The 16,494-nt window shown below is 32.7% G+C and overlaps 1 protein-coding gene across 2 annotated transcripts; it reads left to right on the top strand.

Moving 5' to 3' along the window:
• The first annotated feature begins 358 nt into the window (after positions 1-358).
• LOC148302418 (uncharacterized) lies at positions 359-6,908 on the top strand. 2 transcript variants are annotated; one of them, XM_088271673.1, is made up of 4 exons: positions 367-611; positions 703-902; positions 3,339-3,706; positions 4,904-6,908. In XM_088271673.1, exons 3-4 carry the CDS (start codon positions 3,345-3,347, stop codon positions 5,538-5,540), a joined length of 999 nt encoding a protein of 332 aa, XP_088127799.1. In that variant the 5' UTR covers positions 367-611; positions 703-902; positions 3,339-3,344; the 3' UTR covers positions 5,541-6,908. The 2 variants fall into 2 exon arrangements, with proteins under 2 accessions (XP_088127798.1, XP_088127799.1); XM_088271672.1 differs by having other exon boundaries at positions 359-611; positions 703-3,706.
• The last annotated feature ends 9,586 nt before the right edge of the window (positions 6,909-16,494 follow it).

Here is a 16,494-nt window from a genome sequence, read left to right as displayed (position 1 = left end):
CTCACATGCATGAGAAGATTTTTGGATATTGTATTATATTTGAGCTATGATATAGTGTATTATTTCAATAGGATTTTGTAAATAAATATGAAAGGACTATCCGTAAAATAAAATACTTTTTAGTGTGCAATATTTTTTATTTTGGTGAATGTAATAAATTGTTTTTACAAGAATATTTTTTAAGAAAGACTGAACATTTTTTGCATAAGTTTGACTGTTATTCAGTAAAATTCTTGAATTTCAAATAAATATTAAACAATATAATATTTTAATAAATTTGAAAGTACCTCATTTCAGCTAAATAGAACCTGTAGGTAGGCACCGATTTCTAGCAAAATATTTCTCTGCCCATTACTTAAACTTCAACTTCCGTGGCAACAGACGCCACGAGGTGACGCCATAGTCGGTAAAAGTTGTAAGTTCGTCTGTGATTTTGAGTGACGGTTTATTTGTAAACGATAGATTTTAAAAATGAAAAAATAGTTCATCGTAGCACCCTTAAGAAACGCAAGAATAATATTGTTTTGATCGTTTCACGATGAGTTTCCTATCGGGAAAGCGGACAAAAGTTACAAGAGAAGAATTAGCATCTGACACTGGTCAAGGAATATGTATGTTTTTGTTTTGTAGTCATGGAGATTATTTTTTGTTTTAGTTTGTATTTTATATCAGTGAAATATCATAATTTATTCTTCGTTTTAGCCTCCCTCGCTATTAATAATACTAATTTGATGGAATTGCACAAAAACCTACTTCAGTCTAACATGACATTGACGGCATATGTGAACGAGAGTCGCAAGATGATTGCTGACCTGAAAATTTCAATTGCAATGACAAAAAAGCACCCTTCAGAAGTCCGTCGAGTTTTACAATAATATACTTTATCAGAATACATTAATCTGGTAAGTTTTGAGTGATTTTTCAGTACAAACTGTTAATACAATAAATGTAAATTTATAAGGGAAAATATTGTGTTTTTATTCATTACATACTGCCAATCCATTTTTTCCATGACAAAAAACAAGTGAAGCTTCTGTATTTAAAAATTCCTTTGATGTCTAAATATATTTTTGTAGCGATTTGTATTTTGATCACTTTCTCTACAGAAATACTAAAAAAGGTGCAAAATTATGCAAAGTTTTTAATTTAATACTCATTGGTATTATCTTCTTCCCCAATCCAACTCAACTTTATCCTTGAAGTCTGAATAAACTGAGAAAATATATTTACTGTGTAGCTATAGTTAAGTCACAACTAATAGACACCGAAGAATGTGTTTTTAATGAAATATAAACAATTTAGGTAAATGGCAAGTTCAGCATTTTCTCATGTTTTCCATATTTCTTGGCGTGAGGCACATCCGCTAGTCTTGGCAGTTTGTAAAAACATCCATCTTGCTTTAGTTTATGGAAAATTGATGAGCATGCTCCAAGTATTTCAAACACTCACATGTGGTCAGGTCAGAACAATCAGCAAGTATGTATGAGGAAATGCATGAATGTGGAAGAGGCGAAGATTGTTTGCATACGTATTGGTGTGATGTTCTATTCTCTCTGCCTATCCCTCCGGAAAGTAGCATAATGGTTAGTTTAACAAGTAAAAAAAAATATCATCCAGACACTCGTGAGCCAAAGGGACTATGCGAATAGCTATCCCTTGGTTTGATTGCATCATTTTTTATTTGAATTATCTAACGTCCAAGTGACTCTGAAATCTAGCTACGGCTTATGCAACACCGCTTATCATGACCCTACTCGGGTTTCAACTTTCTAAGCTTCATAGCCTATGCCTACTCGTGGGCGGATTTACTCTATGCTTAAAGTTATAGTTTCATGTAATTCATGAGTGAAAATTCTAGACAAAAACACTTGCTTGATTGCACTATACTTATATGTAAGGTTTTTAAACTGAAGTTTACTTTCGTATCATGAATTACGAGGCGGTTGATTCCTTTACTAAGTGATAATTTATGAGATTATGAATAAGTACTCAGTAAGTGTCTATGGTTTATAGAATGATTGAACATAATGGGAATTTTTAAGAAAGAAAATTTATATTTTATTCTGTCAGGAGACTGACCGGAGCACTTCGTCGTAACGGTACGATGCGAGCATTCAGGCAGTCAGTACACCGAGCCGAGCACTCCATCCGCAGTTTCGGATGCTCGGTGATGCTCGCCGCGAGCGATGTTACGACAAAATGCTCCAGTCAGTCTCCAGAGTCTTGTATCATTCCTCACTTTGTTTAATTTTCTTTTACATTTGACACTTATGTACAAGCACTATATCCCCATAACTTTCAAACCTTCATTTAAGGTACAAATTGCCAGTCACTCACCAGTGTTTTTGGTTTAGAAAATACTTCTTCAAAGCAATAAGTCTGCCAGTGTACACATTTATTGCATGAATACTTAAATAAATTAGTAAAAACTGGAATGAAAGCAGAACACTGTCAGTATTCCAGGTTTTAACTGTGAGGGGTGTAAAGGGATTAAAGATATTTTTTATTTGTTTACAAACTGCATATATAAAACGGTGTACAAATATAATCTTTGTGAATTATTACATACATTTTATGGGGGCCATTGTGGGCTTTGATAATTAAGTTCTGAAAATTAAACGCCAAATCTATAAATAAATTATCAAATATTGATTTTGGGAAATTAACAATCTAAGTCATTTTTAGAATATAACTTTGTTTTAAAATCACTATTAAAATTTATTATAACTTAATAATAATGTCTACCGGTTTTGAAGCTGTCTACTTCATTTTCAAGACTTATTAATAATTATTCTGAATTTGCCAATCACCTAATAGAAAATAATCACTCCTTTGATAAAAATAAAGGTCTAAATATATTACACATATGCAATAGAGGACTTACATTAGATTACTTAGAAATATTAGAAATTAAAAAGGCAATTAGTAATAATTTACAAGTAATAAATACACAAGTAAATGATTTTTCTAAAAATCTGTTATAAAATATGTTTCCAATCACTCATCATCCCTGATCCCTTTTGACTGTGACTGCCAATAATAAAAAAAAATAAAGCCACTCGAGATCTACCCAAGATACTTTGCATAACCATAAAATCTTTTGAATTTTGTTAAGTAGATAGTGTTAATCAGTCTTGATAAAGAAGCGGTTAGCTTCGAAACCGGTAGACATTATAATTAAGTTATAATAAAATATTTTGAGTGATTTGAAAATAAATTTATATTTTAATTGTAAAATGGAAAATCACAAAGTTATTGCATCAAGTTATATTTTTAGAATTAAATTGCATTTTTTTTTAATACAAAGAATCGATAATTATTTCAGTACTATTTTCCAGATAGATATGGCGTCCCGTTCTCCTAAAAGCTCGGCTCAAATCCACAAGACCAAGTCTTCCAAGGATGAGAGCAAGGACGCCCGAATGAACGCAATCAACAACAATGTCCTTCGCGTGTCGCCGAGGCGTCAGGCGAACCTCTTCGCCGATTGGTACAAGAAGCTCGTGGACTCCGACCGCAGCAGCTTGTGCCTGTACTTGTCAGATAATGCCACTCTCCAGTGGTTCGGGAGGACCATCAAGACGAAAAAGACCATCTCCGGATTCCTCAAGTACGACATGCACTGCACCAGCCACCGGGTCACCTCTGTCGAAGTCTGCGGACCCATCGCTGTCAGGGGAGAGAGAGAAGAAAGTCAATTGCAAAAGTGAGTTATGGAAATATATATATTTTTGTAATGAACATTTTTTAAAAAGGAATAACCGCAAAGCCTCTACTTTCAGAGGCTTGTCTGAAAGTAGGATAGTAAGGATAGCAAAAGTAAATGTAAAAAATGCTTCACAAACACCCAGACCAATTGAAAATAAACCTTTCTTGAATTTATCTTTGTAATTGGCGGGAATCGAACCCGTGATGCCAATTTTGCTGTAGAGCGTCTACACAACTATGCCATGGCTTCTAATAAAAATTATTATTAACACGGCACATAATTAAACTTAAATAGGATTCATCATGTCTATGGATTGGCAGAAAGCCACAGCCAAGTTATTGATACTGATTTGTGGAAAAATATCCCTGTTCCTATGCGTAGTGTCAGTTGTTGATTATTTTATTTGTTTGGGAATTGTACAGCTTTACATTTAAAAAAGTACATAATCAAAAATAGTGACATTAACAATAATAAACATTACATTACATTATAAAAGTAGTTAATAAAAATACATTAAAAGTACATTAATAAAAATATTATTGAAGATAATATAATTGTATATTACATTTGCATACGTACTATATTTTGTCCGCCTCCAAAGTGTAGTAGTTAGCGCTCTAGGCTACCTTAGCTGGAGGTCCGGGGTTCGATTCCCAAGAGAGTCAAAATAAATATTAGTGATTTTTCAGTCTAATATTGATTTAATATCACCCTGGACTGAAGCGCAAGGCTGATCATCTTGTCTTCGTGTATTTAACAATCAAGATAACTCTGCTTTTATACAATGCAGTGCCCAATGCACCATTGGGTGCGGATAAAAGTTAGAATAAGTGTAGTATCACAAACCAATATTACTTCATGGTTTATTAGAATTGTGTTTCATCCAAAAACTTTTTAATGAATTTCATATCGAGAGAATGATACAGTTTTAAGAAAAAACAACATTTGGTGAAACGAGTTAGAAATATAAAATGGCTCTACTTACGATAACCTATATATTTTCCATTTTTTTCCTTTTTCCCTTTTCAACATGTCATTATACTGTGATAAAAAAAGCATTTTTTAATTGTGAACTATTTTACTTGGAACTTTTTTAAATCTATCAAATCAATAGTTTTCAAAATAACTCAAATGTGCATATTTAGATGCGGAAAGTAATTTTTGAACAAACCAATATATTTGTTCACATTTCAGCTGCCCTCCCGTGGAAGACGACGAAGTGTTGGCAACACCGCTGAACAGCGATACTCCATCGGGAATCCTCAACGCCTGCCTCAACCGCGTGTCGCTGAGGAGTCTCTCCGTCAAGAGATCTCGAGCTTCCTCCTCCAGCCCCGACAGTCCGGTCGCCTGCGTCAAGAGATCTAGATTTGACAAAAGTCCGGGTCAAAACATGGAAGTGGAACCGGATTTATCGAGCGCCGCGAGGGTGCGATCAGGAGCCAGATCGCTTTTCAAAAGTGAGAAAAAAACCAGTGGAGGAAAAGGTGACGAATCAATCACGGTTCTGGAAGAAGGCCAAGGCGATTGTTTGCCATCGACAAGCGGTTTGAACAGTCAAAGAAAGCGAGCGAAGGAAAAAAATGACGAATTCTTCTCCCAACTCCCGCACAGCTACATGGAAGCTCGCTGCGTTATAGAATTTACAAAGAGCAGGATCAAACGCGGGGCGGAGCTGTTGAAATGGGAGAGACAGTGCAAGCTGCAAGTGGCCTATACCGAGGACCCGATGTATGTCGGTGAATACATCATTTGGACCATAATTTACAGTGACAATAATAAGTGCCGTAGGAATCTGCTAGCGGCGTTTGAAGCCGTAGCAAACGAGTGACCGTTACATTTAGTGCAGAAACTATTACATGTACATTATTCTATGTCCAGTTATTTTACATATATAGTTTTTATAAATTGTTGGCGATTCGGAATAGAAAATATTATTTGTAAATAAGTATATTGTACCAGTGTTGAAATCGTGTCACATTTTATGTAGAATTTTATTTTTTTAAATTCTAAGAAATTATCAGTGTTTTTAAAGCGGCCCAGATTCGTATGCGATTTATATACGTACACAACAAATCCATGCTTCCAATATATACCTACTACCTTTTTTTTATTATTAAAATGTTAGGTTAAAATTTTGGTACGTTTTACACATTGATGCTCAATGTACCTACCAACCTACTAATTACAGAGATAATATTTTGTTTTTTTTTTTTGTTTATGTTTTGATTTTTTTTTTACAAGGATCATATATTTTTTCTTTTTAATATAGTCATTACTTAGATAAGTCAAATAATAAACATAATGACATTTTTGTCTTCGTCATACATATTAAACTTTAAAGAATTTCTCTTGGAAAATAGTAATTAGTACGTTTATGCGCCTAAACATTGATACATAGATGGGGGGCCATAGAAATAAATAGCCAAGTGTCCACTTTAATATATGTACATTCATTGATGGAAGTGTATACATAAATTGATTGAATTTTTGTGAAAGTAAATTCTTTCAATACTTAAGATTGTAAAATTCAATACTGAATTAAAAAAAGAAGTGTGTATAATATTGTTAATTTAAAATCTCCAGTGGATAATTTTTTTTTTCTTCTATGCCCCTTATTAAATAATGTCTTTATTTTAGTACATGCAAATACTTGATATTTGAAGAAAGCAAAATTACATGATATTTTTAATTGACAAACTTTTGATTGAAGTTTGATTCTATTTTGCTTAACACAAAAACTTGACATTCCTAATTCTTAATTTTTTTTCATTATGTTCAAAGTAGATTTTTTAAATTCCGTATAAATTAATTAATTTCTTTCGAGGCCGATACAGTATTTAGTAAACTATATTAAAGTTAAGATACACGCAATCTTAGAGTAGAAGTCATGTCACAATATATTTTTCTGAAGTTAATCTCCAGTTCTAGAAGGTTCAATAATTATTATTACTTTTAAACTATCTTTATTATTTAGTGTTCTACCAAAACACTTATTCCTGGTTTTTAGGGAGTCTATTCTCAAAGACACAAGGGGGTCCATTGCCCTCACAAATGCCTTACATATTGTAGATTGTGATGTGTGATGGTGCAAAGTGTCTCCTACCTCATACCTCGTGATTCTTGGCATCATTTAGTACAGCGTGCTGCAGGTGGTTTAAACTCCTGCCTTGTATGCATCCAGCCCATTTTTTCATTCCTTCAAAAGGCTGACTGCAAAATAAAGAAAAAAGGTTTACTGATTTTTCTAAAGTATCCGATTCTCATCTAATGACGCATTGGATACTGCGCTAAATTAAAGCACGGTTATCTTGCTCGTAAATTACACTAAGGTAGATCAGCCTTACACTTGGGGTGTCCGGGTTATTTTAATTGCAGTAAAAAAAAATATTATTGCCGTTGGAAATCAATTTCTGAACCTCAGACATGTTATTCAAATGCTCTAACCACTACACAATGGACGTATTTTTTTTTTCAAAATTCCTTACAAAATGTACATTATGGTCTTTAGACTCCCTTGATAGTTTTTAAACAATTATGATAATTACTGTTGTAAAATAGGATTTTTCTTAATTTTTGTCGAAGGATCTTCGTAAATCATTATTCTTTTTATCTGCGCTTTGTAAATATTCGCTACAAAAAGTGTTTTTTTAAGTTCGATAGAATTCGAATAGTTTTAATACTCTCGAGTCATTTAATGCGACAAAGGCTCTTTATTGAAGAAATTAAGCAAATATTTTTTTATTTTTTTTCTATTGCATCGATTGCAATTCTATATATTACATTTCACTACCTACTACATACTCGGGATACTAATTTTCCTATTTAGTTTACTATTTTCAATACTTAAGCTTTTTTCAGTGTATGACTGTAGAACCCATGGTAATATTCTTTTGCAGTCGTAGATTAAATACTGACAGGTGCCGTGGCATAGTTGGGTAGATGCTCGACTGTGAAACTGGTGTCGTGGATTCGATTCCCTGCAATTGCAAACTAAATTCAAGAAAGATTTATTTTGAATTGGACTGGGCGTTTGTGATGTATTTTTCACATTTACCTTTCCTGTCTTTACTATTCTACCCACAGAAAAGCCTCTAAGGGTTTGTGGGTCATTCCTTAAAAAATAGAAATCTCTTAATTGCCGGTTGGGCTTTTGTTGCATTAAGCGACCCATTTTAGATCTGACTTTACTAATACCTTAAATCCTATGTATTAACAATGATAACATGTATTATTTTTTTTTACTGTTGATCAATAAAGTAATTGTGATATTTAGAATGCTCAAATGTAAAAAAATGGCGTTTTATCGATTTTATCACATTTGAAATGAATAAGTTCAAAATAGTTCCTATGTTACAATTTTTTAACGATTTGAACTGTTTTAGCATTTTATGGCAGTAACTGATTGAAAGAGGATAGAATTCAACATAACATGATGCTATTTCATATTAATAATGATCCTTTCTTATTTTATCAAAACCAAAAAACAGTCTGTACTCAAACATTCCTAAAGAAAATAGTTCAAATTCCTTTTTTATATGTAAACCTAATTTTACTGATGTATTTTTGGAAGTACAAATATTACTGGTATTTTTTTTAAATATTTCTTTTTAATTATCAGATTCAATGCTATATGTATCCAGGGGTTAAAAAGAGCTACGCATTACTGTTAGGTGCTTAAATATTATTTTAGATTAGCTAGTCTGCCTTTCACTGCAAAAGAAGCGACGGTAGTAGTATAGTAGTAGTATTATCCCTAATTATCTGGAATAAAATTGGAGGGATTAAAAGATGCAATTTTATTTCAGATAAATCTTTATCTGTGGTCTCAATCTTGTGGATTGGCCTGCAGCAACAAATGACATCTCCTTCGCCATTCCGGTTTATTCTAATTCTATCAGATAAATATATATATATTTTTTTAATTTGGCAATTTGATTTTTGGATCGTTAATAATAATTATATATTGACAGTAATTATCTTTACTGTTACACATTCTTAATCAATAAACTGCGGTTTTGTATATTAAAAAAAAAAAACAAAAATACCGGGATTTATTGTGAATTAAGAAATTCTATGTGGAAATCACAAAGCATTTGGGATTATTTTGGTCTAGATTGAACTACTTTCTGGTACAGATTTCGATGATAAAGTCCAGCAACCCGCCGAAATAGTAACTGGGTTGAATAAAAGATAAAAAATATATTTTGTAATACCGTAAAGTGGGTATACATTGCACCAAAATACTGCATTTTTTCAAAAAATTGTGTATTCAGATCAGGTTTTTTACTTTTTCTGAGGTTTCAACTATTGCAATGTAATAACACATATACCTGTAACATGTCTGATACATTTTTAAATTTTTATCTATTTTGCCTGTATTTTTTTTTAATATTTATATTTTGGTGCAAAGTATCCCGGGGTAAAGTACAACTTTGCACCATGATATTTTCTCTACACTTTTCGTACTAGAATCCAAATTGATGCAAAGTAAAGGCTATCCTACAAGTTTCGTTGCACCTTATGAAGGGTTTTGGCTCACAGTTCGCTAAATGCAGATTCTAATATTGTATAATTATGAAAAAATAAGACAGTTGATAGAAATTAAAAAAAAATATATTGAAAAATCTAACAAAAATGATCTTTTTTCCAATACTGAAGGTTTAAAATTATATAAAATAAAAGGTGGATATTAAAACATATCGTACTACATAGGTAATAGGAATTAAAATTAAATTAGGTCTTAATATGGTCAAGTTCCAGGACGGTAAAGAAACCCCTTTTGGATTGCATTTTCGGTTCTTTTATGGAACCCACTACATCCTTCCAAGAATATTGAAGAAAGTCATCCTTCATCGGCCACTTCCACGATTTGAGACTCTCCTGCATGGATTTAACAGCTCTGTCTTTCTTTATTGTCAAAATCTGTCCCGGAAATTTTTCTCCTTCATAATGAAATACAACATATTCTCCCACTTTCTTTTTTACTGGTCCTAATGAAACGGAAGAACAAATACGATTACTGGTTTCAGTCATCGTTTTTGTTCTTCTCCCTCTTCCTCAAAGCTTCCGTGTGAACTATTATCAGTTAATGCTAAATATGCTGGAAGTTTCGATGCGGAAGATGGGATCATTGGTGTAGTTGGTTCAGGTAGCATTTGTGTCTCGTCAACGTTCATTTCGACATTTGGATCGTGAGCAATGCTCTTACCTGGTTCTATCGGTATCGTTTTCCTGCGTTTTAAGACTGAATTCTTTGGGTTGAATCTGTTTTCTTCCAAAAACTGTTGAAAACTCTGGCGCACGTCATCGTCATACGCTTTTAATGGCAACCGATTAAGCAACTGACTAGTTTTAGTAACAGTCAAGGTTTTATGTCTTTGCAAAAATGATCTTATCCATTCAGAGCCTGGTACGTCGCTCTTTAATATTCGTATTCTTCTGCCAAATCTATTCAAATAGGCTATAAGAATGTAGCGAATGTTAAAAACACTCACTGGGAAACCGTACTCATTCATGTCTACTATGCAGTTTACGAAAGATTGCTCTTCGCCCTTGTCACATATCGGAGGTTTTCCCACAGGTTTTGTGTGCTGACCTTTGAGCTTATAGTTAATCGTCTTTCTGGGGATTTTGAAAATTTCTTCAGCCTTTCTTTGACTGATTGTACTATTTCGAATGGCCTCCAAACACTGCTCCACTCTCTTCATGTATAAAATCGCAGTATCGTCTGGCATAAGGCCGCTGTTTGTGTGTTCTTGACATTTTTGAAAAAAATATACCATCAGGAATTAAGTAAGTACACAAAACCTATAGATATTTAGCAAAAATGTCAAGTTGTATTAGCCGTTTTAAGACTTTTCATCAAATTAATTAACTATGGCCTTTTGTGGATACTTTGCACCTGGTGCAATGTTACCCCAAATGTGGTCAATACAAGTCAGTTCTTAAAAAAATATTATTTTTACATAAACTAGACAACGTAACTAAAAAATACAGCATTTGAGAAAAGCAGGGCTTACCTACCTACGATTTAGAGACCACTCACTTGTTGTAACTTGTTTCAGTATACTGATTACACTGGATTTTTTCGGACACAATTTTCAGACAGAAAACTTTCTTTACATTCGGACAGGAAAAACGCATTGAAGCAATAGCGACCGACTGTTACTTCTGTAAACCAAAAAGTAGATTGAAGTGCCATCTATCAGAAACAAAAGAAAGTAGAATGAAAAATGACATGTATCAGAGATGACCAGCTCCACAATTTCTTTACAGAAGGTGGTGCAAAGTATCACCCATGGTGCAAAGTATACCCACTTTACGGTATTTTAAAATTATACTTTTGTGTATGGTTATATGTACGTATTTCATATGGGACCATTTGATAGTGTATGTTGTTGTTCCTCGAGGTGTGAAACATTTTCAAATTTTTATCGTTTGATTGGGATGGATGTAATCAATTAATTTCCAGTGAAATTTTACAATGTCTTTTTTTCTTTCTTATTATTGATTAATTCTAAGGTGAAGTGAAGAAGTTTTATAAAGAGAAAATTGTCTGGGTCCAGTAGGTTTTTAAAAAGAAAGCATTTAAAAAAGACTGAAGAAAAAAAAGGAAAAATGTGCCAAAATAATATGAAAAAAAAAAACAGTTTTTACTGAAGCAAAATTCCTTATTTGTATCCCATGATGTTATAAATTAAATAAATTTAACAACCGAATTTTGACTTTCATTTTTATTTCAGGTATTATAAAATATAAAAAAAAACATTGCCATGCGTTCTTTGCATTTTGTTGTTGATATTGTTAATGCACTCATATCTCATGAATGGTAGTCAGATATGCTAGGCATTAATTACAGTATGTGGGGAGAAATAATTGAAATAATTAATATTTTATGCTATCATATACCTAGGTGCAACAAGTCAACCATTATTTTAAATAATAATTTTACACGGTAATATAAAACAATGATTTATGTATAAAACCAAAACACTTGTATAAGAACACTTTTGAATCTATTAATGTGAACACGACTAGTTTCGATTACTACAAATGTTCTCATCAACATGCGAAAATATAAACAGTTTGCATTTTCTGTTACTGAGAAAATCTGAAGTTCTCAAAACTAGTCATTAATAAATTTAAAAATAGTTTTTGTACAAGTATTTTATTTTTATATTTAAACATTGTTAATGCCAGATTAATAAAAAAAATATTCATATACCGACACAATTTGTACTACTTTACATAAGTAAATACCACTATTTCTTAAAATCTACTGTGACGCGTGTTTCGATGCATTCTGCATTAAAACGCGTGTCACAGAAGATTTTAAGAAATAGTGGTATTTACTAAGTAAAACTCAAATTAAAAATGGATAGTTTTCACCACAAAGTGACTGCCGAATCAATTAATGAAATTAAATACATTTCTTCTGTGAAATCTAGTCTGAATTTATATCAGGTAAATTATTTATAAAACAACCTATAATTTCCCTTTATTCAAAGGTATCCTGAAAACTGACCTAAATATGTATGAATATTTAGGTTTAAAATACCACAAGAGGATATCCCGGAGTAAGGATAGTAAAATTTATTGTGGTTAAGCTTCCTAGACTATCATTCAGTGTAGTAACAAATTTCTTCCGGCTGATACAATTGTGTGACGGTGAACTTGATCAACTTGGAGGGAATCCATTTCTGTATTCCTGATAACTGTCTTTGGTTTCGGGAGGTTAATTCTCCCATCTGATGAGTAGAATCAATAAAAATGTTGATTGAGAGAGTACGGCCAACCCCAAGGTAGACGACTTCCGGGTAGACCACCAAAGAGATGGATCGACAGCTAGGAATCAACCTCGTAGGAGGCTAATCCATCATAGGCCACAAGGCCAAACCAAGAAGAAGAAAAGAAAGTGGTATCCTTTAGAGATAAAATGGATATCCGGTAACTATCTGGCCTTTTTTACTATCCGACCGGATACCGGATAGTGAAAAAATATCTAATTTTGTTTAAATTAATGCAATTAATGCTACTCTCCATATTACATAGATAGGTATGATATTTCATCAATAATAGCATATGTCGCTCACTCCTTCCAACAACGTCATATATCAAAAAAAAATATTTTTCAGGAGATCGTTTTTAATGTTTGAGAATATAAGAAAATGAATTAAAAATAAATATCAAGCCACTTACTGAACTTTTTACTGTGCAAGAGATCTTTTTAGGTAAAACCTGAAGGTTTACTCCATTTGAAAAATATTTAGTTTTAAAAAAAATAATTAAACAATACCTTTTCTTCAAAATGCAAAATCAACACTTTCTGCCCTGTAGCGGGTAAATATAAGGTTAAAAATATGCCTCTTTTGCTGGGATATAGTGCATTTTCTGGGCATTCCGAAAACATGCACAACTGAAAATTGATAATTTTTGATTTATGACGTTCTTGAAAGGAGTGAGCGATATATGACCATACTCCTGGACAGGTTAATATTCAAAGTTAACTAAAGGCTCTGCATTTGTGGGCAAAAGGCAATTTCGCTTGTTTTCATAGATAAAGCCGGCTTCAGAAAACAACCTCTCACTATAAACAGTGCTGCATGGAGCTGAAAGGTAAATTCTTGCAAACTTTGTAAACTTTGGATATTGTTTCGCATTGACCACTAATATTAAGGATTGGAATATCCGGCCAAATCACTATCCGTTTCATAACTAGTATCCTTACTCAGTCGACTAGATTCTCTCACTCTTTCATTTTAACTGTCCGTTGAAATTGGAGAAGGGGAAGCGTTTTACTTTTTCGTCTGATCCAGGCCAATTTGCTTTGCCGTGCTTAAAGAAGTTTCACTTCCAGATAATGCCGGAGAGAAAAATCACATCAAATAATATTTTGAATATTGAAAGCATTAACTTTGTGGATCATACTGATATATTATTTTGAGAAATAAAAAGATTTGAAAACTTTAGTACACTAAGACCTCACTTTGCGTCGTAGATATGTTCCAAAATATCGCGACGCAAATTGAAACAACGTAAAGCGAATTGTTATTTTCCATTGGAAATCATATAAACATCAAAGATAGCGAAAATGAGTCTTAGTTCAGTAACGACGCAACTTTGAAAAAATGCAAAGTGAAACGACGCAAAGCGAGGTCTGAGTGTATACAGTACTGTACCTGTATTGCTACTCAAGTACTGTAATATGTAATAAATTGAAATGTAAAAAGTTGCAAATGATGTACACATACATTACAATAAATAAAGTCATATGGTACTTCATTAACATTAGAGCCGAATGAACAAGAAAAAACACAAAAGTAACACACACAGGTACTGTATTACAAATTTCTCGGCAAATTCGAACTTTTCCAAATCCGAACAGGCCACAGTCTCAATTAGTTCGGATTTCCATGCAGCTTAAGTTGTTAACGCCAGTAGCCAATTTGTACATAATATTTATTTATTTATTTAAACTTCATGTACAGAAAAGAAATAAGTACATTGGCGGGCTTGTTGCTAAAAAGCAATTTCTTCCAACCAACCCAAAACAGACTAGTGATATTGATCAAAACGTTTGATACCATAAAAATAGCTGTTTGCAATCAGAGGGTAGGTAGTACTTGAACATTAAAAAAAAACATAAATTACAAATTGATGATAATTGAAAAGAAGTTTAGGGATGGAGGTAGAGGGAAAAACTAAGGGAGGAGGTTTGACGGACAGTTAGGTTTCTGATGATAATAGTAATGTCTCAGACGTTTCTTGAAAATTATTAGAGAATGTGCATTTTTTACAAGGAGAGTAATTCATTCCATAGTCTGGCGGCTTGGAGATAGAAGTATGATGTGTTATGGTTCTTTCTTGGGAAGAATGAAGTGATAGACCATGATTTGAGAGGTATATAATTTTTTTAACAAGATATTTGAAAAGTACTTATCTAAACAAGGATAAACATATATAAAACAAGGAATTATGCATTAGCCTGAAATATGGTAATTATTATCGCTTTATACTTAGGAAGTGACATATTCCAGATAACGGTATAGTCCGGGAAATCATTCCCGAGGTTTTGCATTCGGTGCATAGGAGTATTGAATTCAGACACTGTCCGGCTGTTATTACACTAAAATATATGATGGTTTCTCCTGTTTCTAGTAAAAAAAGGGGCGTAAATATTTATTATTTGCAATAATAAGGGACCCATCATGATGTATGGAATCGAAAGTAGAGCAGACACCGCTGTCACAAAAAACGCGCTTAGAGTGTCAGAAATGAAGATTCTGAGAAGCATAACAGGCAAGAGTCTTCGGGATAGAATCAGAAATTCCAGGATCAGGGAAATATGCGAGATGGAAGATGTCGTTAGGTGGGGAAGGCAACGAAGGAGACAATGGTATGCGCATGTGAGGAGAATGGAACCATCCAGACTCCCCCACATCGCACAGTACGGCCAACCCCATGGTAGACGACTCCCGGGCAGACCACCAAAGAGATGGGCCGATAGCTGGGAATCGACATCGCAGGAGGCTAATGCCTTTTAAAAACAGCCGCGAGGCCTATAATAATAATAATAAGAAGAAGAATAATAAGGGACAGTCTAAAATATTATTAAAATTTTATTATAAATTAATCAGATCAAATAGTTTTCTCCTGTCACTCAATTTTATTAAATTTAGTATCAGAAGTAGTTGATTATAATGCAAATAATCCCCAGGTGAATTTATTACTTCGAAAATTGATTTTGTGCCCTTTCTATTGATTCTGCGCACATTTAATAGCTGATTCAAATGTAGCTATTAATTACAGCTGCGCTCCAATGTTCTACTGTGGAAGCTTGAAACAGTTTACCCCAACCGCTTAAGGGTGCTAGCAGTATTTTTCTACATTAAAAATATTAAAAAAAAATAATACAAATTTTTAAAATTTGAATACATATTGCATAAAAAAAATCTTTTGAGTTTAACCTCATTTCATTTGGGCAATTTATTAAATTAAAGATTTTGATAATCAATAAATTATATCAACTGAAATATTAAAAGCTTTTTTTTAAAAAAAAACTTAGTAATTAAGATTATTAATACACACCCGTTACTATATTAATAAAATATATTATGTTTTTAAAGAAAATTTTAAATTACATTAAAAAAAAAGATGGCCCTTAATTATTAAATATAAATATACCTTACGTATTGTATTATATAGTTTAATAGTAGGCATAGGAAATATATTTCGCAATAGTAGTAAAACATAAAATAAAAAGATTGATAAAAATTAATGTATTTAAACATAATCTAATTCGCAAGAATTTTCACGCCTACAAACTTTTTTTCTCTACAGAGGATTTCAATATCAAGTACATATTTTTACTATACATAAATTTACAAGCTGCAAAATAAGAAATAGTGCAAAAAATCGTTAGTTCTTATTCGACCATGTAAGTAAATTGTAGGATATTAATAATCATAAGAAATAATAAAAATGATATGCAAAAAAAACTTACTTGGGAATGTTGACCCGGATCAGATGTTGAGTGAGTTCACAGTTCAGCAAAGTTTTATTTTCACATTTTGAAGGGACTTCGTCTAGAACTTACGGTCAAATATTTGTAAAAAGGTTCTGAGGGCTTTCAAATTATATTTCTCATCATTAAAATGGAAGAAACACATATACTTTTTATACAATCGTAGAATTAGGTTCACGTCAGCAACACCGGAATAGCGATTGCCGGCCTGGCATTTTGTAAATGTCATTGCCCTTGAAAAAGTGGCGGGACCGTTGCG

The sequence above is a fragment of the Brachycentrus maculatus genome, unplaced genomic scaffold (genome assembly GCF_059751285.1).
Source record: "Brachycentrus maculatus isolate JH-2025_06_01 unplaced genomic scaffold, ASM5975128v1 h1tg000454l, whole genome shotgun sequence".
In the NCBI taxonomy this organism is placed as follows: Eukaryota; Metazoa; Arthropoda; class Insecta; order Trichoptera; family Brachycentridae; genus Brachycentrus; species Brachycentrus maculatus.
The sequence above is the reverse complement of the archived record's forward strand: the minus strand, read 5'-3'. Positions and strand labels throughout refer to the sequence as shown.